This window comes from Periophthalmus magnuspinnatus, chromosome 17 (assembly GCF_009829125.3).
Source record: "Periophthalmus magnuspinnatus isolate fPerMag1 chromosome 17, fPerMag1.2.pri, whole genome shotgun sequence".
In the NCBI taxonomy this organism is placed as follows: domain Eukaryota; kingdom Metazoa; phylum Chordata; class Actinopteri; order Gobiiformes; family Gobiidae; genus Periophthalmus; species Periophthalmus magnuspinnatus.
The window spans coordinates 6,609,535-6,637,137 of NC_047142.1; the positions used below are offsets into that span (position 1 = coordinate 6,609,535).

The 27,603-nt window shown below is 39.0% G+C and overlaps 3 protein-coding genes across 10 annotated transcripts; 2 read left to right on the forward strand and 1 right to left on the reverse strand.

Annotated features, from left to right (window-relative positions):
• Positions 1-8: 8 nt before the first annotated feature.
• Positions 9-2,266, reverse strand: armc6 (armadillo repeat containing 6). 2 transcript variants are annotated; one of them, XM_055228325.1, is made up of 8 exons: positions 2,218-2,260; positions 1,962-2,090; positions 1,711-1,790; positions 1,075-1,633; positions 847-992; positions 620-751; positions 410-547; positions 9-327 (listed from the first exon to the last, which is right to left on the reverse strand). In XM_055228325.1, exons 2-8 carry the CDS (start codon positions 2,080-2,082, stop codon positions 115-117), a joined length of 1,389 nt encoding a protein of 462 aa, XP_055084300.1. In that variant the 5' UTR covers positions 2,083-2,090; positions 2,218-2,260; the 3' UTR covers positions 9-114. The 2 variants fall into 2 exon arrangements, with proteins under 2 accessions (XP_055084300.1, XP_033838879.1); XM_033982988.2 differs by having other exon boundaries at positions 1,962-2,266.
• A 2,995-nt stretch (positions 2,267-5,261) lies between these two features.
• LOC117384920 (transcriptional repressor p66 alpha-like) lies at positions 5,262-23,615 on the forward strand. Of its 7 annotated transcripts, none has more exons than XM_033982093.2 (11): positions 5,262-5,421; positions 15,525-16,042; positions 18,049-18,178; positions 18,247-18,375; positions 18,449-18,526; positions 18,594-18,710; positions 19,446-19,637; positions 20,858-21,113; positions 21,261-21,661; positions 21,739-22,000; positions 22,564-23,615. In XM_033982093.2, exons 2-11 carry the CDS (start codon positions 15,528-15,530, stop codon positions 22,701-22,703), a joined length of 2,220 nt encoding a protein of 739 aa, XP_033837984.1. In that variant the 5' UTR covers positions 5,262-5,421; positions 15,525-15,527; the 3' UTR covers positions 22,704-23,615. The 7 variants fall into 7 exon arrangements, with proteins under 7 accessions (XP_033837984.1, XP_033837989.1, XP_033837987.1 ...); XM_033982098.2 differs by having other exon boundaries at positions 21,739-21,865; XM_033982096.2 differs by having other exon boundaries at positions 19,467-19,637.
• A 1,461-nt stretch (positions 23,616-25,076) lies between these two features.
• Positions 25,077-26,667, forward strand: ndufa13 (NADH:ubiquinone oxidoreductase subunit A13). The gene is made up of 5 exons (XM_033982131.2): positions 25,077-25,230; positions 25,568-25,646; positions 25,720-25,791; positions 25,871-25,940; positions 26,014-26,667. The coding sequence occupies exons 1-5, from the start codon at positions 25,134-25,136 to the stop codon at positions 26,131-26,133; spliced, it is 438 nt and encodes a 145-aa protein (XP_033838022.1). The 5' UTR covers positions 25,077-25,133; the 3' UTR covers positions 26,134-26,667.
• Positions 26,668-27,603: the final 936 nt, after the last annotated feature.

A 27,603-nucleotide genomic window follows, 5' to 3' on the forward strand; every position in this document is an offset into this window, starting at 1 on the left:
CAACCCAACATGTTTCGGACCCACTTTAATTACAGGTTCCTATATTCACAATAAGTCACCCATTTCATCACTGCTGCACAAAAACAAAGAAATGAACCTGCTTTTATTTTATTCTCAGTTAGTAATGCCACCATGTTTGCCAGTCCACAGCTCCCGTAGTTCCACTTGGCAGCCCAAATCTCGGAGCGCTGCTTTACCAACATCATTACAGTCCTTGTGGCTATGAAGGGCTTGAGCAATGAGGGGTTCTGCTCCCATCTCCAGGATTGCTTGACTGTAGTTTTGCATCCGTGAAACAACATTTCTCAGCACCATGCATGCTTGTTTCTGTAATACCAAATAGAAGGAAAAAAATACAAAAACAGAACAGGGATGGGCATACTCTCATGCTTTTTGAAACAGACATTACCTGGACATTGACTGCATCAGGGTGTGTCTTCATAGCTTGCACAGCAGCCATAGTCCCACCATCTTCCATGATAACTTTACAGTTGTTAGGTTTACGCAGAGCAAGCACAGAGAGACACGCACACCCTTGCTCACATACCTGAAATGAATCGTTTAAATGTAATCAAATTTTAAAGACATGTGTTAACCATTGTGATGCGGTTTTACTCACAGAAGCATTGCCCATGTGTCTATCCATAGCAATGACAATAAGCTGTACTCCACCGGCATTTACGACTGCATCTTTCACATCATCATTTCCTGCAATTGCACGTATGGCACTTAAGACCTGCCGGACCAATTCCTAACACAGTGTGTAGTTGAACAAACATAAAAGATATGTTAGAAAACTACATTAGGCTATATTGATTATTATTGAAAGCAGGTTCTTGATGATACCTGTGATTCATAATTGTCTGCAAGCAATGTCATGATAAGTTTCAACCCTCCCAGGTCACAGATATCTTGACAAAACTCATTTCTAACAGCCAGGTGAGACAAAGTTGCACAAAGTTCACTCAGTACAGAGGTATTATTAAAGTGCGCTGAAAAAGACAAAATAAACAAATGTACTTGAACAGCAAGAAGCAAAAAAACTATACCATTTTAAGGACTCTCTGGCTTTACCTTTGGCAGCATCTGTCAGCACCTTAAGGCCATTATGCTCCAGGACAATCATCTTGGCATGTTCATGAGCATGTCCAAAGGTAACTCTGACATCATCATCAAAAGTCATGACCCTTAGAGCTGCAGATGCCCCTTTAACCAGTTCAGCACATTCACTGTGTTGTGTTATTGCTCCGGTGAGTAAAGCCAGAACACCCCCTTTGATCAGATCCTGTCTGTTCTGCTCATGTTTCAAACAGCAATGTCGCACTGCACAAATAGCTGCACATAGAACAGTTGAACTGTCCTGGTATTTTTTGAGGATGTCCAAGAGAAACTGTTGTCCGTCTGCATCCAGTAAGTCTGGTTGTCCATCACTTAGAGCAGCTAGTGCTAACAGGCCAGCCAATACTGCATCGTGTGCCTCGACACTATTTTTACAAAATGAAAAAATTATAGCATATGCTCCTTTTTGAGCAGCCAGATATCTCTGAGCAAACCCAAATGAACACTGCTCAGTGAACTGCTTGATGTCTGATAATGTTTCCAAGTTTTTTCCAATACGGATGGACTCTAGTGCCTGTGGATAAGAGAGAATACAGAAGTTGAGTGTGCACTTTATAATCTTAGATCCCAAAACATGTAAACATCACTGACCTGCAACACCAGATGGTTTTCTTGTTTGTCACCGCATGAACCTGCTGGAACAGCCTTAACTATATAGCTAAGATCCACACCTGCAAAAAAGCGTGTGTATGACCATATGAACAATAACCCAACAAGACTAAATTTAAAAAAACATAATGAATTTTCTTTATCTTACACATTTGTCTTATACTAAGGCTATAACAGTATTATAACACTATGGTATGTTTTACTTGTGCATAAAATAAAGTGTGATAGATTACCTTGAGATTCAAACTGTTCCACCGCTTCACTGAGAGCCTCAGCAGGACCCATCTCAAACTCGTCCATATTCTCCCTCACAGCAGCATCAAAGGTTTCTTGTGTGATTCTTCTCCGCGACATGTTTACACCTTACAATGACACAGGGCGACACACACAACATTCACCTTTTCATAGTAATATTAGCTCGACTCTGAGCAACCCATAGTAATGACAGAATTAAGACTGAAATAACAAAAAAGGAGAAAGATTCTTAACTGTAGCCACCGCCCCGTGTTTGCTTCACTGTATTGCAATGGCCGCCTCTATACGCAAACTACGCAGCACAAGTATCAACGACGCGGTGACGGGAAATTAACAGCGTAAAACAATTGTGAATAGCAGGTTACGCATACTGGTTCTACATAAAAAAACGCCCGACCAGAAACAAACACCAAAGCCCCCAAATTGAAGCAGAAATTATTATTATTATTATTATTATTATTATTATTATTATTATTATTATTATTATTATTATTATTATTATTATTATTATTATTATTATTATTATTATTATTATTATTATTATTATTATTATTATTATTATTATTATTATTGTTATTATTATTGTTATTATTATTATTATTATTATTATTATTATTATTATTATTATTATTATTATTATTATTTTATTATTTTATTTTTTTTTAATTTTTTAATTTTATTTATTTTTTTTATTATTCGTAGTAGTGGTATTACATAGATATTATAAATTGCCCAATTAAAAAAGTCAGTAAACTGTACTAATAACTGCTACTCTTAAACTGCTCATGTCATGCCAGCTGTCTTCAGATTCACATCCGCCACTGTTGAGCCATTCCCATACGTTTTTAATCTGTCTGTCAGGGCCTTAATGATATCGCATAGATATATTTTTCCATTGTTCCACAGTTCCATTGACAATTTGGCAAAAGTGTTTGTTTAAAGTTATTATTTAATTCTTATGGGAAACACAAGTGTTTGATTGTTTATTTTACTTTATTATAGTAGATCAATGATCACTTTATCAACATTTTCAAAAATGCTGCAACAAATTTCTTGCTTGTTTGAAGTGACACCACAACACCATATACAGGCCTGTACTCTTTACTTCAGGGGACAGTCGTCTTGTATAATGTTGATGATGAGAAATTCATATGTTCCGCACAACCACACAGACGTCAATGATTTGGCACTAAGTCTCCCTTGAAGTAGAAACTTTGATTCTTAATGACTTCCAATAAAGGAAATACACAAATGAATTAACTGACTTGACAAATTTAGCAGTGCAATATGAATTTTCCAAAGGGGGGCTCGCCATCTGCTTGCCTCAGTGGAAATGCTTTGCTTGTTTCGTAGTATGGCTTTAAATTTATACACTTGAGTTAAGTATTTTAATTGCTCATAAAGACTCTGAAAAACATTCTTTTATTTGAGTGGGGTCACCTCTCCACATATCTTTGACTTGTCTTAGTGGCACCACTTACTCAGACAGAGATAAATTTAATCCCATACTGCTAAACCTCCTTGTCAAAGCCTGTTCTCGTCATATCTCAGAAGCACTTGGATGGGACACCCCAGGGAATACCAGGTGACACAGTGTCCTTAGGCAACACACTTCACCCATGATGCCTAGTATGAAAGTGGTGTGTGCGTGTGTGTGACTGTTGATGGTGGTTGGAGGGGCTGGTGGCACAGATTTGCAGTTTCGTTTGCATCAGTCTACCTCAGGGTAGCTGTGGCTACAGTAGTAACTTGCTCACAGAGTGAGGAATGAATGAAAAAAATGCAATGTAAAGAACTTTGGATTATTGAAAGGTGCTATATAAATCCAAAGCATTCATATCTGTGGTTATAAATAGGCCATAACATTTTCACAAGCAAATGGGAAGAGCGTCCACCAGAAAAAGCTACAATCTAGTACACCTAGCTTATACAGGAAATTATTTTTAACACCAGAAAGTATACAGTCAATGAAACAAAGCATGAGTTAACAACTGATTGCTTCTACTACAGGATAATACGGCTTTCCTCTGCTTTGATACCTTGACCCTTTAATGGCTTACCTTCTGCCATAGAGTCAGTGATCCCAACTGAAATATATTAAGGATTACATAACAAGACTGAACGTTAAATATTTTACAATACTTTATTTATTGAGAATATTGAATGCAGATGGCAAAATGTTGTCATTTTGGTTCTGATGCTGTTTACAGGTGCATGTTTACTTATGGCACACGGTGAGGGCTTGTGTTTTTATTTATATTACTTTGAATACCTTATGTATTATAAGTTTGTTTGATAGGTTTTGGCTTATTCAATTTACTGAACTTGCTGTGGTCCTTTATTCTACGGAGTTTAGTCTTAGACCTTTTAGACCTGGTCTTTGTGGTAGCCTACTTGGAAAGCCAAATAATTTATAAAGCTATGTTTTAAAGATTTTAAAACCATTTATTTAGGGTGTGTTCATGCCTAATTTGTTGCTGGTCAGTTTAGTGCTTACTTGGTTTTGTCCTCTAATTAAGATTTGGATCTCTTTAGTCACAGTTTAGTGCACAGGCACCTTTAGAACACAGAATGATGCCATGTCAACACATTTACACCCCTGACCCAGATGTTAAGCACCACCTGTCAGAGAACTGAAACTCTATGGGACAAACACATGGTGTGGTAGTGTGGACCAAGTGTTTCATTCTGTTTGTGGATAAGAAAGGATTAGGTGCTTTGAGGGGATGTGATGCTTGTCATTAAAGAGACAGCTGGAGATGTAGTTGAGCCGATTCTGAAACTTCTTACATAGTAACCCAACCTGCAGCGAGAGCATATATGAGCTTATGTGACTGGAACTGTACATCTCACACTTTATTCATATTAATCCCACTCATGAGAAATAGCCCAGGCCTATCTGTTTTTGGCTGCATCCATAACTATGCCATCATGAAGACAAACGTTTGACAGCTTTTATTGTCTTGTCCAGACTTTTCTATCATAAGCTGCACATTTTGGACTATAAACCCAAAGCTCATCCAGACCAGTGATTTAATGTGTCTAACTTGGCACAAGTGATGCTCAGCTGAATTGGTGATGCTGTCTGTGGTCCTCATGACCAAAGTGTTGTGCCTCCCATATAAAAGCAGTGACCGAACAGCCACAAGAGTCTCTCCTGGCCCCTGGCGTGGTCCCCCAGTCTTGGCCCTTGTAGTCAGTGGGCTTCATAATGTGATCCGGTCGCCCTGGTATGCCGAGGTGCGCATGCCCACTAAGAGGACGCAGCGGCTCCATGTGTGTTGAGGCGCATTATTTGGCAACAGACGCGGCAGTGGGGAGGGCCGAAAAAAAGAGGATATCCCCTGGATTTCAAAAAACACCGATTTATCGAGGTTAACTGCAGATTACACATTCCTTGGTCTGCCATCGGTAAAGAAGAGGTGACACAGCGACCAAGTAAGTTGACTGAAAGGAACCTGAAGTTTTTAGTGAGTGGATCGAGGGTAGCCTTTTATTCGGACGCGTCGAGAGGAGCCAGGTCTTCCTCCACCTATCTGTGACGATAAAGAAGCTGATGGGCTGTTGAAAAGTAACACTACTCCGCAGAGCCAAAGGTTGAGCTCTGGGAAGGGGAGGGGGGCTTGTTCTACCAAAATCTAATGTTTTTTGTACGTCCAGTGCCACCTCGTTACTTTGATGTCTGGACTAGTGGAGCAGTCGTTAAAAGGTAAGGATTAGGACGTGCCATCGCCAGCGGCTCCGCGGCGGCGAGCTCAGTCCGTGGCCCGAAATTAATGAGTTCCGAAGCAAAGGTTTTAACTCTGGAGGGAACAAGCAGGTAAACAGTTCACTGCATTTCTCTCTGTGGCACTTTTATGGCTGTATGGTGAAAGTTTGTAGCCGATAGCCTGTCCTTTTCGAGACGGAAGCCGTCCCGCATCGCGGGGCAGCCAGGTCACGGATTCGGGCTCGGTTCTTGTCGTGTGGGTCATCCCGTGACAACAGTTTTGGGCCACTTTTGATATAGAGTCGGAGTCTTAATAGAGCCTTTATTAGTGAGATGTATCGAGGGCATGCTCAAGCTAGATTGGTATTTTTGTTTTTACGATACTGCTAATGTTAGCTCGCTAACTAATGACCTGCTGAGCCGTTTAGAGTTTGGTCAGTGATAAAACGCCGGCTGCACATGTGTCAAGTGTCTGTGTAAAGGCTGGAGTTTGGATGGTCAATGGGTAGTGTCGGTAATGGTGGACGCCGTTGTCCGCCTCAAGCCCCGTGGCACCAGTGTTGGTGCTATCTGGGAGCTAATCTTCCTACTTCGCTCTGTGACAACCGTAGTCTTCCTCCTCTTAAAGCTGAACACGCGCACGGCGCACACTCCTCTGGCCCAGACAGGCACCACATACACACTCAGACATGCGCCCGGCCCGCTCTGCTCCTCTTTACAAAGCGCATTCAAACCAAAATTATATCTTGAATGAAAGTTTCAATGATCTTTAATAGGTTGCGTTCATAGTTTAACAGTGAGCTGCAGGACAGGTCAGAATTCTTTGGTTGAATTTGCTTTTTTCACTGTTCTATTGCAGATAGTATTTCTGTGATTTCTGGGCCTATGCACATGAAACAAAACTGGCGCACAGTGTGGTGTCTTTTTTGACAGCAGACTTGTCAGTTGAAAGAACTTTAAGCCATAAGATTTAAGTTTTGTGGTGGCAATCCCCAACAAAAATAAGGTTCAACTTTTGTGGATCATAAGTTTGCATATTTCTTCCATACAAATAATGACTTTATGAAATTATGAATTCTAAAATGTAAACACATTCAAAATATTTCAAGGTGAAGCATCCTAAAATAAAGGTCTTAAAATAATTCATGAACACATCGAATACCATTTAATTGTTAATTGATAAATGAAACTAAATAAGGGTCTAATTGACCTACAGTTAAGCATTTTACAGCACCATGTCATTAAGGCTATGTTATGAGGGCTATGTTATTAGACCTATATTATGAGGGCTATGTTATTAGGCCTATTTTATGAAGTCTATGTTATTAGGCCTATGTTATGAAGTGTATGTTATTAGGCCTATGTTATGAAATCTATGTTATGAGGGCTGGGTTATTAGGCCTATGTTATGAGGGCTATGTTATTAGGCCTATGTTATGAGGGCTATGTTATTAGGCCTATGTTATGACGTCTATGTTATTAGGCCTATGTTATGAAGTGTATGTTATTAGGCCTATGTTATGAAGTCTATGTTATGAGGGCTGGGTTATTAGACCTATGTTATGAGGGCTATGTTATTAGACCTATGTTATGAGGACTATGTTATTAGGCCTATGTTATGAGGGCTATGTTATTAGGCCTATGTTATGACGTCTATGTTATTAGGTCTATGTTATGAGGGCTATGTTATTATGTCTATGTTATGAGGGCTATATTATTAGGCCTATGTTATTAAGGCTATGTTATAATATTAGGCACAACTGACATGTTCGGACACATTTTTATGCATTTATATTGTGAGGGCAATGCTGTCAAACATAGTTAGTAAACGAAGGTCATATATTGTTATTTTCCTCTAGATTTTCTTCTATTGTGATCATTTATGAATCTGGAGTGGTTACATAAACATTCACTGTTCTGTAAAGGGTCATTTACCCTTTAAGCTGCTGCACATGACTTGGAGGTCATAAATCAAGTTGTTACTCTGGTACTGTACATGAGATTGTGATGATTATGTATTGATGATATGGCTAATATTATCATTGATTTGAAATAGTTATTGATTAATTGCTAGCTAAACTTAGATTTGTGTGCACACTTTTAATTCATTGACTGAAATCCATGGTCCTGTGTCCATACTTAATGGCGAGCTATGGAATAATCCTTGAGCTTTAATCTGGAGACTTCTCTCTACAACTCTAAGAACTGCACTTGCTCTGGTTTGGCTAACCTCTTTTGCATCGCACCTAAGCCTGTCACAATAACAAATGTTGAAGTAAGAAGTGAGAAGATGATAAACAGTGATATTGAAACAAATTTATGCTACTAAGACAATAACCCAATAATAATAAGTAGAATTGTCCCCAAAAAGCTATTCTAAATGTATAATATTTAAAAAAAAATCATGAGCTGCAATAAATAAGTAGCAGAATGAAACACTTTAATAGTTAGTTTGTATCTATAATGAGTCATAGAAGTGATTTATTCAACATTTTACTGCTTAAATTTTATCATATTTCCAAAAAAATCCAAACATTTCCAAGTAGTGCAAAAAAATACACACACACAATAAATACTGACCCCCAAAAAATATTGTTCTTTCATATATTGAATAATAAGTCGATGCAGTAATTATCATGACAGGCCTGCTCGCTTCTCACTTTTTGGTTTGTTTTTTGATACAGTCTAGCTTGATGTCTGAGGTGAACTATTTGTGTATTTAGACTCTATTAAGCAGATTGCAGCCACATGAACTGAACTGTGGGGAGTTGTGAGTTATATGAATTGAACTAGCGGGATTGTGCAATATCATTGTGAACCACTTGAACTTTTTTGTGCTTTATTGTACTTTTTTTTTTTTAAACTTTATTTTATGAATGACCATTCACTAGTGTTTGGATAAAGGTTAGTTACATGAGGGGCATCCTGGTAGAGCCTGTGGGGTGTAGGGACCTCTGAGTACAGGTTTGCAGCCAGATCCCACTCTCATCATTAGTTTACTTAAAGTTGTATTTTGATTGAGTCACGCATGTTTGAGTTACCTTGCAATGTCCTATTTCAGGCATGAGTGATGTTTTCACCTACCCCCGCCCACATCCCTGTAATTACACATGTGACAATCCGTTGCTTGGTACTATAGAACTTTACTATGAATGGGTGGGGCTTATCATTTGTGCAGTGTTGAACAGGAAGTCAATGGACCTTTTATTATTTAGAAAACAATATTGCAGTTCAGAACAAAGTAAATGTAAAATGACACGTTATAATTAAATACTTAGTACATGAAAAAAACACTACATGTCTTCTTTAATAATATTCATTAAGTTCATGCACCCAAAGTAATTTGCTGTACAGTACAGAGTGGTGTCAAAGTATACCGTGTACAAATGTTTTCTGAAAGTATAAAGGTCTGTGACTGTCAGTGGGTAAATATGGTGCTGAGCACATATTATACATGACTAGAGCATTTAAGCTTGACTCGAGAGGACTGAATGAGTTGGGGAAGGACAATATATCGGTTGCTATATTGGTGATATTGGAGGCTTCTTTCAGGTATCAGTCTGACTTTTAAATTCCATCCCAGGGTTCGACAACCTTTTTAGAGCTATTAGCTATTTGAAGAACACAGACTTGGTTGAAGGCTATACCAGTTGTAATTGTAGGCTTTGTAGGTTAACTTTTTTTTTTTCCACAAAACTATACAAGATATGAAATTGTGAGTTACTAGCTATTTGATATATGTGTTTGCGTTTACTTGTGAAGGCACATGTAATTTTGGTATTTTAACAAGTGAATCAGGACATAAAAAAAATCATAATTTTTAAAACAGTGAATAATAGAATTGATATTTAAAATTATATCAAGATACTAATAACTTTCATCTTGCAGTAAATCTGAATAAACTAATGTAATCCAGTCATGATTTAATATAAGATGCAAATGATTACTTTTCATGTGGCTCTGCCTGTTCAGAGTAGGCTATGGATTCTAAAACCCTCAATGAACACCAGTTTTGACAGGGTTTATAGAACTGGTTTAAAACTGGTTTAGTCCTGATTTAGACCTGGTTTAGTTCTGGCCTGACTGGCTTCGTGCCTGTCCTGTGCTGGCAGCTTCTCTCTGTAATAGCCTATTCATGACGATCACAAAGTTTAAGAGTTGCCTTTTTGTTTGTTTTTAAACTAAAACATTGCTGACACAATCTAAGCGCCGCTTTCTATTGTTCACACCTCCAGGATACCATGCTTTTGGTGTGGCGACTTCAGCACCTTGTAACTTTGTGATTCCTCTGTCTGTTTTGACAAAATAAAAAATGATTTTCACACCATGTCCATCCCTCAAATACCTTGGTTTTTTATAAAGCATGAACCTTTGAGTAAGCTTTGCGTAAGCTTTCAAGTAAGAGCGGGTACTATATTGGCAACTTCTGATTTAGCCAAGTTGACCAAGTCTGTGTGCCCATGTGTCATTCTCAGTTTGTCCCCAGTGCATCAGAAGCCTTTTTGAACAAACTAATGACTTACACTAGAAACAGAAGAGCACTTATAGGCTGAAAATATGACTGCATGTTTACACAGTCACGCAACAAATAATTTTATGTCCCAGATTAACTTTACTATAACTTAATATCAGTTTATGGACATTATTTACTTGACGAGCCAGTCCCTTCTGCGTTCTGGTCAAATTCAGAAGAATCGGACCATAACCTCCTAAGACCCGAGCTCTTGCATGACATGTTTTATTAATTTCTCTTTGTTATTTGGGCTGACTGGGACCTGATGACTGTAAATACAAAGAATTATCTTTTTACATTATGTGGTTTCTGAGAAAAGTGATGTAAAATGAATGTCCTCATATGTGGATATGAATATATCATCATTTTGATAAAACATTTGAGTAATGATTTGTAAAAACTATTTATTCAGACCCTGAACACAGCAACATATGTCCTGAATGTAAAAACAAAATCAGAAACAACGATTGTGCCTCTTGGAACAATGTGTCTCATGTGAAGAGCTGCTGACAGGAGCAGGAAAACATGTGCCTTTACAAAAAAACATTTTTTTAAAAATATTCTAAACATTCTAAACTCTCTGAATATATTTACATTGTTGCTGTTCTTGTATGCTGTTATTCTTCTTCTAAAAATTTGCATTGTGGCCTAGACAACCCAAAATGTGTTGTCCACATATGTGGACGCCAGGTCCTAGGAGGATAGAGTATGAATAACCTAATTTGACAATCCAACCACAGTCGCAAATTTGTAGCATGTCTCTCAAATGTGGAAGCCTCTCAAGTTCTCGTATCATTCAGAACAAAAAATAGAACTTATTTTAACTGAGATAAATACTTTTTTTTTTTATTTGTCAGGTACCATGTACAAATTCATTATTCTTACAAAAAAAAAAGATGATTTGTACCAGATTTAGCTACTGCTACTTTCCATCTGCAGTCCCTGGGCAGGTGAACACACATTAGAAATACACATTTCATTACAATTATATTATGAGACTTTCATTTCATCATTAACATGAGCAGTTAAATACAATAAAATGTCCCCATGTCCAATAAATGCAGTTTCCTACAGTCCATACCAATATAAAAAATAATTATGTGCAGGTTTTTACAGTGAATTCAGAACAGTACAAATTAACTAGACTGATGTGGACACATTTTATCATCTAAAATGTAAAAGCCAAAGTTCAATCTGTCAACTGGACAAAACAGACTGAACAAAACTGGATTCCTACAACATTTTGTCCAGTTGACAGATTTAACTTTGGCTTTTCCTATGGATCAGACCTGGATGGCTGAGGGATTACACAGCTCTCTCAAATGTACCTTTTCAAATTTCTAATGATGATAATGGTTTAATGCTTTGATTGTTTATTCTGCAGAAATCCGCTGTTTCTCATTCCTCGTATGGTGCCATGTTTGTTTTTTTACCTGAATGGATCATGTATCTCTCTGATTGGTTAATCCGCCTGTCAATCACGCTCTCTGGAATAGGGGAGACCGGATACTGTTCTAGACCCACTTGTCTTTGTAAAGTTTTGCCAAAGCGTGTGGTTCTGGCTGGCCAGGTAAGGGCCTTATAGATATGAAAATGTAAATATAGGTAAATATTGATCAACCACAGCAGTGAGATAAATATTGTTATTTTTATCAAGATGGAAAGGTTGGAAAGTTTATTTAAAATATTTGACCAAATATATTTAAAGGAACAATATGTAGTCTGTGCCCTTACTGTTTAAAAAAAAAAAGAAACTACAATCACAGCTGAACCTGAGTTGCCAGTGTATTAACATGTATATAGAGGACAGTCTGGATAGGCATGGTTTTTTCTCATTCTCAGTGTACAGACAGTGTATACTGCAGCAGCAGAGGCACTGATTAATGATTGGCTGCAGGTGCTGGGGTTTAGGTAGCGAGGATTCAGATCAGAGAGACTTCTCTTAGGTTTAAAACTACTGGATTTGAGCATTGAAACTGGCAACCAAAATTGACTGACTCATGTGAGGCTTGTTCTGCTTTCTGATTGGATAATCATGTTGAGAACGAAAACACCATATTCTAACATAAACAACTTGGCCATCGTGTCCAAGCAATGACCAAAGCCTAAGCTCATAAGATCTCAGACGCTAAGGAGGGATGGGTCTGGTTAGTACTTGTCACAGATTGGCAGCCTAGGTTCCGTGTGTCTACCCCAGGGCAGCTGTGGCTACAATAGTAGCTTACCATCACCGATTATGGAGTGAATAAATAATGCACAATATTGTAAAGCAGCCTTGAGAGACTGGAAAAGTGCTGTATAAGACTGAATGTAATGTATTATTATTATTATTATTATTATTATTATGATTATTATTATTATTATTATTACGTTGTATGAATAAAGAATAAATCAGTATTACAATTGTTTTGTAAATGCTATATTTGATTTGAACATGTTTACCTAGTATCTGGGGACACAGGTCATGCTTATGGAATTTAAAATCAAAATATGTGTTATGTTGCTTTTTAAAGATGTTGTATATTTTACATTCATGATAAAAATATTGGTCAACCTCTGTGTGTGTGACCTCCAAGTGATTTAATATTTATGATAAATACAGACCTTCTAACAAATTAGACATGACTCAAGTTTGAGTTCATGTGTGAGGTAATGCACTTTTGCTGTGATGTTTTGAACATGTTGTAGTGGTAAGTTTTCTGTCCCAACTGTGAACAGGAACTTGTTGGAATATAGCACGTGTGTCCCACAGTTTAATCAGTGTGATACCATGCAAATTCAGATGACTTGTACGGGGAATATATTAACTTTCTTTTTAAAGCTACCATCCGTAATTGGATTGGCCGACCCTGTTGTATTCTCATGTATCACCACTAGATGCTATCTATGTTAATTCTGTCTGTGTCCCAGCTTTGGCCTGACAGAAGACGAGCTGAGAGCACAGGTGAGCCTGAACAAAGGCTAGGTGAGAGGAGGTGGAACAGGTTTCACATTTGCCCTCCAAAAATCAAATAAACTTATAGATAGTAGCTTTAAGAGAAAGTAAGCATGGCACACAGTAACTGTATAAGATTTAAGGAATAGTGATTTTGATGCACTAGGTGGTCAAATTCAACACAGAGTAATTGTACTATTTATGCTACCACATGGTTTTAGTTCTGATAAAGCTCATTCTAAAACTGTTCAGGAAAGTCCAACTTTTTCTTGTTAATATAATTTTTATATATTTTTTTTCTATCAATACTTGCTCAAATATTTATTTTCCATACTAGTATCTGATTTTAATATTTTTGACATCCCTAATAGCAATATTCTTATTTACATTCACGGTTTCATTCATGGTTCAAACCTAAGAAAGTTCTCCTTAATTCAAACAATGAACCACGTGGCTGTGTGTGTTTATTTGACATCTTATTTTGTGCAAGACTTTGGCTTTGTTTGTATTATTGTCCTGTGAAGTCTGTGTGATGTCACGGCCCTGAGGTGATGGTGTGCTTTCATGTGTGGGCACAAAGGTGTGTGTAAAGTGCCATAAAGATGAAATGTGAACCCCGTCTTCCATTCACATTCCCGTTACAAAGATAGGGTCAGTGTCCGTGTAAGGTTCAGGAGGTTTGGGGTCCATTTCTGTGTCAAGCTTACTACCCTCTATAGCTATGAGCTGTCATTTAACAAACTTATTGTAGCGCACATATGCTCCTAATTTAGTTTCGCATTCTGTGACGTGCAATCAAATTGTCTTAAAATAGTACTAGCATCCTGAAATGCATGTTTACCATCTCTGGTATGATGCACTTATACAAGAAGAGTGCACTGCAATGGCCGTCCTTATGTAGTCCAGTGTCTCCTTCAGCACCTGAAGGGTTAAAACTCGCTGCAGCTACGCTCTCAGTCATACTCACACACTCAAACACACACACATACACACACACACACACACACACGAGCTAACCGGTTTGAACCAGTTTTCAAGCATAGTACTTTGTGTGTCCCACTGAATCCTGGGAAGGGTCATGTCATGTGTTTTGTTGATGTCAACAAATTTGAAACTTAAAAAGTGAGCTTGTCATTATAAAATGATTGGCATCATCAGGAGTCATATTCGATGGGTACCTTTGTGCTTTATGTCAAAGAACAGGAAGGACAAATGTGTCAGAGACAAGTAGTCACGATTTAGCAGCTTAATAGTTGGGCTTTTTTTTTATAGCAAACTTAAGTTTTCTATAGAACCCCACAAACCACAATGTAATTTCGGTAGGAGTCCAGTATAAGTGCTCTGCATTCATTGGGTTGCTTAACTTCAAACAAAAAATTTTGTCGATATTTCTTTAGTCTGCATGTTCTGTGTTATTTTGTATTTAATGTTTTCTTGTTCACTTGTCTTCTGTTGGAGCCTGACCAATGGCCAGCCCATACAGGACAATAGTGTATATAGTAGATATTTTAAATTATTTGTTCAAAACATGTCACACATGGATGTGTATTGTTATTATCATTAATTCATGAAAAGCAGGCATTATGGGTTATCTATACTGCTGATAAGCTACAACTACTGTGGGATAGACTGACGGAAGCAAAGCTGCCAACATGCCTCATCAGCCCTTCTGTCCACCACCAGTCACTCTCTCACTCAGTACATTCATACTAAGTAAGGTGGGTGAAGTGTCTTGACTAGTGGTCTAATCACGCCTTTGTAAACCCCATAAGAGAGTTTTTCTTTACTTTTTTCTTTTTGTCCTCTATCTGATAAAAGGGAACTGTGAACCTCTTGGGCATGAATGGAACCCACTTATTTTCACATCTGGACCAGGTTGTAGTCCAAAAAAAACCCAAACAAACCTAAAATTTACAAAAAATGTATAGGAATTCCTCTTGGAGTTTTAAAAATCCTAATTACAAGCCCTTAAACCTATTTTTTTGTGAGATATGCTTCAAGTTTGACATAGGAATTGTCAGGACCCAACAGATGTACAATCTAGTCTCTATCGGACGATTCCCCAGGACACCAGCTATACCTACTTTTATATTTTGCAAAAAATCCAGGTGGGATATGACATCTGAGTTTCATCTGTCAAAAACTTGTTTACACTTATTAGAGAAGATCAGACAGCAGAACCCAAAACTACAGAGCCTCAGATCCATATCGAGTCCAGCCATTTGTCTGCGTCTGTCCAAAGGTTTCAGTAACAGGTTTAGTTTTAATTGGGCCTTTATTTTAGTCAGGAGTTTTAGGGGGGAAATACCAGATTTCTAAGGGGTTAAGTTATTAATATCCAATTATTGTGCTTTTGTCAGATCATCTTCTGCTTTTCTGTACAGGGGATGTCTGAGGAGGCTGTCCGCCAAACTCGAAGCCAGAAGAGGGCGCTTGAGAGAGAAGTCACCTCTACGGAGACCTCAAACGCTGACAATGAACAGAAAAAGCCTAAACTGGACTTATTGGAGCCCACATCACAGATGCAAACAAAACCTAACAAGTCTGAATCCCAGAACAGTATTTCTGAGCAGGACAATAAGCACAAGGAAGAGCAGCATGACGACATCATTGCAGAGACATCATTGTCTTTAGTTTTACCTTTAGATGGTCAACCAGTAAAGAATGAGCAACCACATCTGTCACCGAGACCAAAAGAGGAGGCCAGCTTGGACAATCGAACTGAATGCATGGACAGCCCAAGTAAGGGGAGGAGAGAAAGCACCACAGACACAAGGACTCGAGTGCGACAAAAAGAACCAAAGATGACTGGTGGGGTGTTTGCTGCAGGCGAGGTGGAGGCCACCATAAAAGTAGAAGTTCAGGCTGCTGACCAGCCTGTGGATATGACCACATGTAAAAGGTAAGAAACAGGTGCTTGCTTTGACTACTTAACTTGAGAGTAAGTTCAGGGCATTAACTAATTATTATATGACTAAGAACAAAAGAACGTGTTTGCTTTTCTAAGCCTTAAGTGAAATCCAATATGTAGCTTTTAAGGACTCTAAAGTGTAAAAGGCACAGTACACACAGAATAATCAGTTATGACCTGCCTTCTAGGTTTGCTCACACAGCTGGCTTTATGTAAGTAATGTAAGTAATATTGTTGAGCGCCACCAGAACCCCCAAAACACTGCATGTTCCAAACCAGTTTTAGCTGGCTGTTGCTATGGTTCCTACATTTGAGGGAACAAAAAGAGAAAAAGTTTGTAATCACATGATGATGACTTTGAGGTTAAGTGACTTCTCTGTAAGAGTAGTGATTAATCCATGTGAAATGGCTCAAGAAGAGACACTCAGAGACTTGCACCCAGAAACTGCACACTCAAGATTCCCCTAAATTACATAGACTACGCTTTTAAAGAATGGTTTTCATTAAGCCCATTTCATTAACATAAAGAAAACAGACTTTTAATCAGTGACATTTGCACAACAAATAGTCAAATTTATTTCTCCCAAGTCAAAACTCTGCTTCAAGCCACATGTTTTAGTAACAGAGGATTGGCTGTTGACCTCTCAGTTAAAAAGCCGCAAACTGATAATTGATGATTTGATTGGATTTCAATTCGATCAGTGTGGCAGAGCTATAGCTACACTGCAGATCTCCATGTTTAATTTTTTACTTACTCTTGCTTAAACAATGTAAATTTATTCATATAAATTCAGATATGGTTGAAATGGATTTAGTTGATTTCAATCACTGGCATTCACGGGTTCCAAGCTATGACAACGGCCCCAGTGCAATTGAGAAATCCTATTCAAAGTATTATCTTTTTGAATGGGGAAAAGTCCTCACAATCCGGTTTCAGGCAAATGATTCCTTCCTATGAATATACAGTTAATTGTATTTACAAGCATTATTCCTGAAACGGACCAAAAGACCAAAAAAGTGAAAGCTGAAGCGTGCGGGTATTGCCTCTCCCCTTTATTCCTTGTTGTCATTCTATTGGTAAACCGTTCATGATGCATAAAAAAGGAAAAGGCAAAAAGAAACTCTACAATAACAAATGCAAAAAAACACAAACTGACACAGAATTCAAGTATCTGTAGAGGATTATGCATTTAAACATCTTTCTTAAGTGGAAGAGGGATACATAGTCAATCTGTACAACTGTTCACAGACCTACTTACATGCACAAAATGTCATGAAATTTCTCAATTGGCTATCTCTAAGTTTGGCAAACGCGACAGAGATCCTAAATGAAGGTCTTAGGTCATTTTCACACGTCAGTGGCTCTGTGGAGCGACCCCAGTGCACAATAGATTTAGTTCTGTTATTTTTGGATCGGTCTTGTACACATACACCACGCATCATTCACCCCAAACACCGCACCATGAGCCTCGTGAGAGACCATCAGCTGATCGCCAAACTTACTTCTATGACAAGGCACTTCAAGCAGACAGAGCCCGAGAATATGTGAGCACACGCTCGCTTCCCCTATACGCTGTGGTCTTTTCTTTCACTTGTGGCTAAAAACAATACGCTGACTGTACGCGCTGGTGGTGGAGGAGAAAAAGCTTTCGGAACAACAGAGACAGCTCCTCCAGACTCACCTGTTCAGACGAACCCATGCTCACCTTCGCAGACAGAGTCCGTAGGACTGTCGCTGATATTAAGTTGATCCAATTTGTCTCATCAGAGGAACGTGTCAAACGGCAGCTCTGCAATGCCCAGTCATACAAATATACATGATCCAAGTGCTTTTTATTACATACGCTACACCGTTTACTGTAGTCCAGAATGTAACTGTCCGGTTCACACTGGAGCATGCACACCCCTCTTGGAGCAAATGCTCTTTTGCATTTTTAGGGAAGGCAAACTGGTTTTATAATAATTTACCATCTCTAATTATGTTGTCCTGTGTATAGTATCAAAAGAGAGAAACGGCCTCCATCTCCCGAAGATGATGATGTCATAATTCTGTCAGATAATGACTCGCCGAGCCCACCAATGAACGGCCTGAGTCACTTTAACAAGCTTGATACAGAGCTACTAATGGTATGTAGTTTTCAATCATTTGTGTGTTTAGTCTGCTCATCCTGACGTTCTGGTCTTTTTGAGTATAGAAGAGCAGTGCGGAAGAAAGGGGGCGGATCATTAAGCAGCTAAAGGAGGAGCTGAGGCTGGAAGAGGCCAAACTGGTCCTTCTAAAGAAACTTCGACAGAGCCAAATACAGAGGGATACTATTCACAAGGCAAATTTCCACATTAATTGCATTCATAATTATCACATGGTTAATTTATTGTAATTTTACTTAAATGCTTTAGGCCTCAGGTTTGACTGGATCCTCAGCTCCTCCTCCTCTTATCCGAGGAACTACAGTAAGCACCAAAGGGTCACAGCAAGTAAGTGTGGAACATCCTGTTACTTGGTACTATTGTATATCCTTAACCTGTCTCATATCCTTTGCAGATTTTGACAGTTCGTAACCCAGGCACAGTTATTCCACCGCCACTAGTGCGAGGTGGGCAGCATATATCCAAACACAGCTCCCAGGGTACCATGCCACCTCTTGTCAGAGGAGCACAGGTGAATTGAGCACCCTTTATTCAGTCAGTAATGTCAGGATAACATTTGGAATATATAGGCCATTTCAAGGAGCAGGTCAGATGCAACTCAGGCTTTGTTAAAAAACATAATAAAAATTGTATATTGCATTATTTGTTTTTAGTTAATGTTAATGCAAATACATGATATAGTAAATTCTTCAAACACACCAAATTGTAGCCATGAGCCAATCTGTTGGCCTACATTCACTCTCACAAACACACTCATTCATACACCAGTGTACATGGGACACTGAAGACAAAGTGGGTGAAATGTCTTGCTCAAGGACACAACAACAGAAGGCACTAGTCTGAGCAAGACATGGCTGCCCACAATGAGCAACTGCTGCCATATTATACCATTTGGTGTTTCCAGCAATTTCCCATACAACTACTAACCAGACCCAACCCTACTTAGCTTCCAGGGTTACTTTTATTCTTGTCCTACCAACTACCAAGGATGAACTCTTGCCATGGTGAATCCTTTTTCATGGCTCCATTGATAATGACTTCTGCCTCTTTGAAATTGTGGGTTCTACCTGCTTTGTGAAATGGGGCTAATGTCACAATATAGTATTTTATTATGTAAACCACTAAACACTACAGCATAACTAGCCTAGGACTGATTTGTGTCTGTTCTCTGTCCTGTTCTGTGCTTTCTGTTGTGTGTGTCCTCCACTTTGTCTATAATGTCTCTATGTGATGTCCCTGTCGCTAGCCCATTTCTGTGTCTTCACAGCAGATTCAGGCTCTCCGGCAGCAACAACAGCAGCAGATGGCAGTTGGAAATTCAGGCTCAGGACCCCCTCCTCTGCTCCTCGGACCCAGGACCTCAGCACCGGCCTCCCAGGGTCAGAGAGGTTTGGTCCAATCAGGCCTCATCAGAGTGGGCAATAATGCCAGTGCATTGGTAAGTTGTTTTTCTTTTCTTGTTAAAAAGTATTTAACTGGTTGCTCTAGGCAAAATGAGCTAGACTAGGGGTGTCAAACACATTTTCACCAAGGGCCACATCAGCAAAATGGCTGCCCTCAAAGGGCCAGGTGTAAAATAAATCTAGCTACTTTTTTAACTTGTTAATTTACTGTTTCTGTATTTATTACTTATTCAAGTTACAAATATTGCATATGCATTTGCGTAGCTGTAAAAATATGACTGTGTAACTGTGTATCTCCTGATAAAATTACATTTTAAGACCATCATACCTTTTTAATTTACCCTGTCGAGGGCCACATAAAATGATTTGGAGGGCCACATTTGGTCCGCAAGCCTTGAGTTTAACACATGTGAGCTAGACCAACATGATCCTTGGTGTAACTTGTGCTCAAATACAATTGCACAATACTATTGCATTATCTAGTAACTGCCTGGCCAAAAAAAGTTGCCACCTGGACTTAACTAAGCAAATAAGTCCTCTCCTCCTGCAGTTGGTCAGGTCGAGGTTCAGCAACAGTCTGTGCTCAAAGAATGAGTTCTGCTAACACCTGAATATACTGAATGACCAGGTTATTCCATCAGTGGATTTTTTCTTCCCTGATGGCACGGGCATATTCCAAGATGACAATGCCAGGATTCATCGGGCTCAATTTGTGAAAGCGTGGTTCAGGAGCATGAGACATCATTTTCACACATGGATTGTCCACCACAGAGTCCAGACCTTAACCCCATTGAGAATCTTTGGGATGTGCTGGAAAAGGCTTTGTGCAGCGGTCCGACTCTACCATCATCAATCAATCAATCTTGGTGAAAAATGAATGCAACATGGAATGGAAATAAATCTTGTGACATTACAGAATCGAAACAATGCCACAGCAAATGTGTGCCATAATCAAAGCTAAAGGACGTCCGAAATATTAGAGTGTATGACCTTTTTTTGGTGCCGACTTTTTTTTTGGCCAGGCAGTGTATGTTCCACAACAGGGCATTAAACTTTCTGTCTTCATGAAGACAAGTAAGTGACACCATAGGATGACCTTATAAGTCAGATCTGTGGAGAGGTGACCCCACTTGCTTAGCGCCTTACTGTGGAACATTTCAGGCAAAACAATAACATTACCATGGAAACAAGCTCATGTTTCCAGTCAGTTACACACAGTTTAATTTTACGCATCATTATTGTATGTATTTCAAAGGGTTCATCAGCTATGAAAGGTTCCACTTCAGGAAGCGGATTGTCAGTGATCAGTGTAAATGACTCTCCTGCCAGTCGCCAAGCGGCAGCAAAACTTGCCCTGAGGAAGCAACTAGAGAAGACACTCTTGGAGATTCCCCCTCCAAAGCCTCCTGCCCCAGAGTTTAACTTTTTGCCTTCAGCGGCCAATAATGAATTTATCTATCTAGTTGGACTTGAAGAAGTAGTGCAAAATCTACTTGATACTTTCCACAGAGGTAAGTCATTGTTCAGTTCATGTCCATGTAAACATTAATTTATTTTATTTGGTTTACTCAATTTAAAGTAAAGAAAAGCCATGGATGCATATTTAGTTGCATCCTCAGAAAGTTGTTTATTCACAACCCATCTGTCTTTACAAACAGGAAAAACGGGCTTTACGTCAGCCAGGCCAATTGTTCGAGACCCCTTCATTTGCACCCAGTGCAAGACTGACTTCACCTGCCGTTGGAGGCAAGACAAAGCCAAAGGTGGAGTGGTCTTCTGTGAAGACTGTATGTCATCCAATCAGAAAAAAGCTTTAAAAGCAGAGCATACTAATAGGCTGAAAGCAGCTTTTGTCAAAGCACTGCAGCAGGAGCAGGAAATAGACCAGTGTATTATTCAGGCCTCGTCAACAGTATCCCACAGTAGTTCATCAGCGTCACTGAAGGCAGAGCACCTGGTGTCTCAGCAGTTAAAACAAGCTCAGGCCAGAGTGTCATCTTTACAGCATCATCAGTCAAGTCGAGGAGTCAACCTGGTTCATCATCACTCCATCAAGCAGGTGAAGACATTTTAAAAAATAACATCTTAAATTTGTGCAAATTTTACATTATTGAGCACGTTCCCACCTTTCCACAGAGCTCACATGGGCAGCTGTCCCATGGCAGTGTGTCATCAGTCAGTGTTCGAGGTGTTCCCCACTCTTTCTCATCCTCCTCTCAGCTCCAGAGTGCAGTCGCGGCCGCAGCTTTGGTCAGCCGGCCAGGTAAGCAGTCCCAGATTTCTCGACAGTCTGTCCAGAGTACAAAGGTGAACAGCAGTGGAATCAGCGGCGACAAGAATTTCAGCGGTTGTAGTGCATCATCCACTGCATGGAAGAAGCAAAGCAACAGCCAAAGAGGTAGACTTTACCAATGCTGTACTTAGCAATATCTAGTCCAAAACCAGTCCTTATTAATCAAGTGGTACTCCATAACACAATATTAGGACATTTCTAGCTTTAAAGGTGACATATTTTTGAGCAATTATCCATGTTATAACACTGTACCCTTTTTGAAAATATTCTTGGAGTTATACTTAATTCGTGCTTCTTTCTGCAATCTTGGGCACTCAGATAATTAATTGGGGGAAAATTGAAAGTAGTGATTTCTAACAGAAATTAAACTAGTCCCCTGCACAGCTTTACGTCCATCAAATTTCACTGGACTTGCTTTGAGTGGTGTCACTGTACATATTAAGAATTAAGCATGAACTAAAGCTGAAAGACGCAATGGGGCAATGAATTGGTGCAACTGCCTGATGGGTGATATTGTTGTGTTTATTGTGGTGAGTGTCCTTGGATCCACTGATTATCCTTTTGCGTTTATCTTGTAAATTTTCTGATAACATACAATCTGTGTGGAATGTATTATGTGTAAATGCACTTCTAAGAATAATTGTAACACAGCTCTTGCATGTCCACAGGGGTAACAATGGCCTACGTAAATCCAAGCTTGACAGGCCATAAGACTTCAGCATCTGTGGATGCTCGTCAGAGGGAGTACCTGCTGGACATGATCCCCTCTCGATCATCCATCTCCCAAACAGCCAATACGTGGAAATAATAGAAATGGCACTGTACTGTCAATTAGGGATTTTTTTTTTATCCTTAAGTCCTGGGCAGACTAATACAAAAACACAATGTTTAAAATGAAGTGTTCTTTTAATGTGTTACATTGTTATAAGTTATATTATGTTAGCTTCACTTCTTTGGGATACTGCACAGAAACCACTTTTTTCGACAGTGGCACAAATACTTGAAGGGCTTCCCTGGAGAACCTCCAGATTGGGTCTTTAAGTGACCATATTAAAATCTGTGTGTACGTACTCTTTTGAGAAAAAAGTACTAATTGTGAATACACTTTTTCTACCCTGTGATCAAAAATGTATCAAGGATTTTGATGCTTGAACTGTTAACAAGCTAGATGTTTAATCCAATATGTTTAATAACCAAGTAAACTGAGTTGTAAAATGTTCAGCAACACATCCCTGTAGTTCAAGGTTTGAATTCAATTTGTCAGTTATACACTCAGTAAGTTATTTTGTTTTTCTAGAGGTTGAAAGAATTTTGGGATTTGTGACTTCCAGAAATTAAAAAAATATATTGTTTTTTGAACTTTGTTAACAGCATGCATAACCTTACCCTTTTCTTAATTTTGCACCTTTGCTGATAACGCATGGTGTTGTTTGTAATTGCTCTCAATGTTGACATTGTAACATTATTTTGAGTGTTGTTATTATACTGATAATTGATGTAACTCAGAGCATATGCATAAGCAGCCCCCCAGTGCACAAATGAAAGTACATTTCTAGCTATGAGGATACTGGAAACCATGTGACAATAACATTTTTTTGTGCCCTTAATCTCACTGCAGTTAACTGCTTTTCAATCATAGTTGCATTATTCTGTCTTATGTTACACTTTATTTGGTTTACTTGTTTTCCTAGCTCCTCAATAAATAACAGAATAATATAAACTTGAAATGCGTTTTTTTGTGTGTTTTTGTTTTAACCTCACAGTGACGTGTGTATATGTGTACTCTCTCTCTCTCTCTCTCTCTCTCTCTCTCTCTCTCAAGTCATCAGTTACAAACATTTTTTAAAGATGTGCATTGCACTAGATGTGACAACCTTTGGATGCCACAATATAAACATTAATGTCAAAACACATTTCCAAAATGTCATTTTCTTTAACCATTAATAACATTACATTGTACTTTGCCATAGAATAGATTTAGTCTAGAATGTTATTTTAATAGATCCATGGTCTAGATGCAGTGTCTTTGGGTGGGTGGCAGAGGGTATGGCGCAAGGGGCAGGAATAGCCCATTTGGAATTAAGTCCTACAGTCCCGATTGCCGGGGTGCCTCGGTGGTTGCTGAAGGAACCTGTAGTAGATTTAGATGAGTATATCTGTGAAAAGTACTCTGAACATTTAATAATGTATACTGATGCTTCAAGGCTTGCGAATGGGAAGGTGGGTATATCATATGTTATTCCAGATATAGGTGTTGCAGTTAAAAAGAGGACAAGTGACAATGTGGCTGTTTATACAGGAGAGTTGCTGGCAATACTCTTGGCATTGATTTGGGTGGAGGAGAATGGGCCAAAGCAGAATGTGATCGCTTCAGACTCAAGCAGTGCAGTGACAAGTGTTAAAACATTCAAGTCAGAGACGAGGCAAGACATAATTTGGGAAGTAGGGTAAATACTGGAAAGAATAATCAGAAAAAAGAAATATGTAATTTTCATGTGGGTTCCAGCACATATAGGGGTGGAAGGGAATGAGCTGGCAGATAAGTGGGCAAAAGGAGGAGCTGTAAAGGAGGAGGTAGATTTCCCAGTAAAATATAGTAAATCAGAAATTAAGACAATTATTAAAGATAGGGTAAGAAAACAATGGCAGAGTAAATGGGATTCATGCCCTAAGGGCCGGTTTTATTACAATCTGCAGGGAAGAGTCGAGGATAAAACAGCGGGATGGGGTTGGAAGAAGGAGGAGGATGTGTTGGCAAGACTGAGGCTGGGTCACACAAGACTAAATAGTACACTTAAAATTATAGGAAAGCATGAAACGGGGGAGTGTGATTATTGTAGCTGTCAGGAGACTGTTGAATCATGTAATCATATATTGTCCAAAGTATCAGTTGCAACGTAGAATTTAAAAGATAGACTTCATCAGAATAGTATTCGTTGCGAATTAAAATACATTTTGCAAGGATTTAAACAAGACTGTGTACTCAAAGCAGTAACAAAGTATCTTATCTCCACCAAACTGATAAAGAGGGTATAGAAAGACTATTGGGGTCGTCCCGGCCCACACTCCATACCGGGTGGCGGGAATGCACCATTTTCAGTTGCGTGCCAACCGCCATAAAACACTAAAAGAAGAAGAAGAAGATGCAGTGTCGAGGCGCAGGCGCTAGGGGCGCTAGTAGGTTTTTCTTTGTGCACGAGGAAGACGGTCTGTTTGGTGCAGCAGACCGGACCAGAGGATGATGGCGGGGTCCAAGGTGAAGCAGGACATGCCTCCACCGGGAGGATATGCTCCCTTTGACTACAAGAGAAATTTACCCAAACGTGGACTTTCAGGTACATACCCTACAAATTCATGACATTGCAAGTATGGACCAAAACCCACGTTAAACTTGCTAACTCCACGGCAATTGGTACATAACAAGCTAAACAGCAATGCTAATATTAGCATAGCATTATTTATATAGATTCCTATTTATCAGTATTTTCTCCACTAGTCCTACTTTTGCTTGTTTTTAAGGTGCAGTCGTCATCCAAACTCCATACAATCACTGAGAAATAATCGTTTGTTTTTGTTGTCTGTCAGATCAGGTGCCCTTTAGCTGAAGGAGCATTCATTTTGTAATTGGGCTTATACATACATATAATTTTTTTTTTTTTTTTTTTTTTACAGGATATAGCATGTTTGGTATTGGGATTGGCATTATGATATTTGGCTACTGGAGGCTTTTTAAGTGGAACAGGGAAAGAAGGTATGTAGTTTATCACCCCAGTTAAAGTTACATGAAACGCGTTAATAAAGGTAATGAGTGGTTGTTTTTGCAGACGTTTGCAGATAGAGGAATTGGAAGCACGAATTGCTTTAATGCCTCTTCTACAAGCGGAACATGACCGCAGGTAAAATACCATGCAATATGTGCTAATCTTTAATGTACTCCCAATACAAGGCTATTAATTACTGTTTTGTTTTTACTAGGACTTTACAGAAGCTACGGGAGAACCTTGAGGAAGAAGCTATTCTCATGAAGGATGTTCCAGGTTGGAAGGTATTGCAAAATTATCTTAATGTCATTTTGCTAACTGTGCAAATACATATATTTAACAAGAACATTGTCTTAGGTTGGCGAAAGTGTGTTCCACACAGACCGCTGGGTCACCCCTCTGCCAGATGAATTGTTCAACCTGCGACCTAGAGAAGAGCTTTTGCACAACCGTTTTGGCTTCTCGTGGTATGTGTAGTACCTCAAGGACTCCTCACAGACCCAGTGCAACTTTCCTGTTCATGTTGTAAATGTCAAATATTAAAGTATACATTTTCTGTACCTAAATCTTGACATTGTTTTATTAACTGTTAACTTGTATTTGTAGTTTTATAGACACTCTGGACTTTGAGTTAATGCACAATTGGGACTAGTAAACAGTTTTCTTGGAGATATCACATAGCGTCTTCAATGGTTAATGATTCAGTTGCACTGCCCCAATCCTCCATTTGAGAAATGGGAATAAGCAGCCGTTTGTTTAGAGAATTACAATCCTAATAACACTGCAGTGTTTAAACTTTGTAAACTGGCTTTTCAGTGCATTTTCTAAACTCTGGTGTAGCCTTGAACTGCAAAACCACAAGCTACACATTGAATGCCCTCTGCATCCTGTGAACATAGGCCTTTTAGCTGAATGTAACCTGTTGAAGCGCCTCGATTCAGTGTCATGACTCCTCCAAATTTGCTCAAAGTACTGTCATCTACTGTGCAGCATTAAATAAAAAACTTTGTAACAAAGACTGCCTGAGAAGGGTATACTAAGTCTAGTCCCATGTACATAAGCCTACAGCAGACTTGCTCAGGAAATCAGGCGTTTTACCCCATTCATGCTTTATCTTTTATGTACCCTAGAGGAGATGGCCCAGACTAGTTGCCTCTTCCAAAGATGGGATCAAAAGCATAAGTACAGATTTAATAAAAGTAGATTTCAGTTTGACATTTAAAAAAATACAAACTTAAAACTGCACAATCACGCCATTCTGTGCTTCCTGGATGTAGTTTGTGTACTGAACCACCATCAGATCATTGTCAGGCTGTTGTACAGAACCCTGGGAAAGAAAAATGTTTTAAAATGCCACACTAATTGCAAGTAAATTTGACATTTTAAAGAGGAAGTCAATTACCTGCTACCAAACCTTGCTGATTCCACTGAATGGGCTCACAGGCCAAGTTGGGAAATCCAATAAAGCAGCAGTTCAACAGCTCACCCTTGAAGGGAGAAACAGCTTTGTGATTACATATTTCACAAAATGCATGCAGTCTTTACCCTTATAGGACAAATTGTAAATAAACTAGGCATTTCTTCAGGGCCCAAGGAAACTAAACACTAATGCAGTGAACAGTGACTATCCATGACAGAAGGCAATGTTTTTGGTGATTTTTAGTTGGTGAAACAGCCCAGAACGCTCCTTAAGGACAGATCTTTGAGGCCATGGCATGGTTTCAGTAACCCTAACTGAGGGCTAAAAAGCAAATTACTTCATGGGAAAAAAAATGGGAACTTTGAAGGATGTGAGCAAAGCAAAAGTAGAATTACCTCACGAGCATTGGCCTACTATCCACTTTTGATATAGGCAAGAGCAGCTTTCATCTCTGAGCAGCACAAGTTGGTAGGCGCAACAGTTCACTCCAAGGACTTGTGGGATTTTGACGTAGAATTCTTGGATGT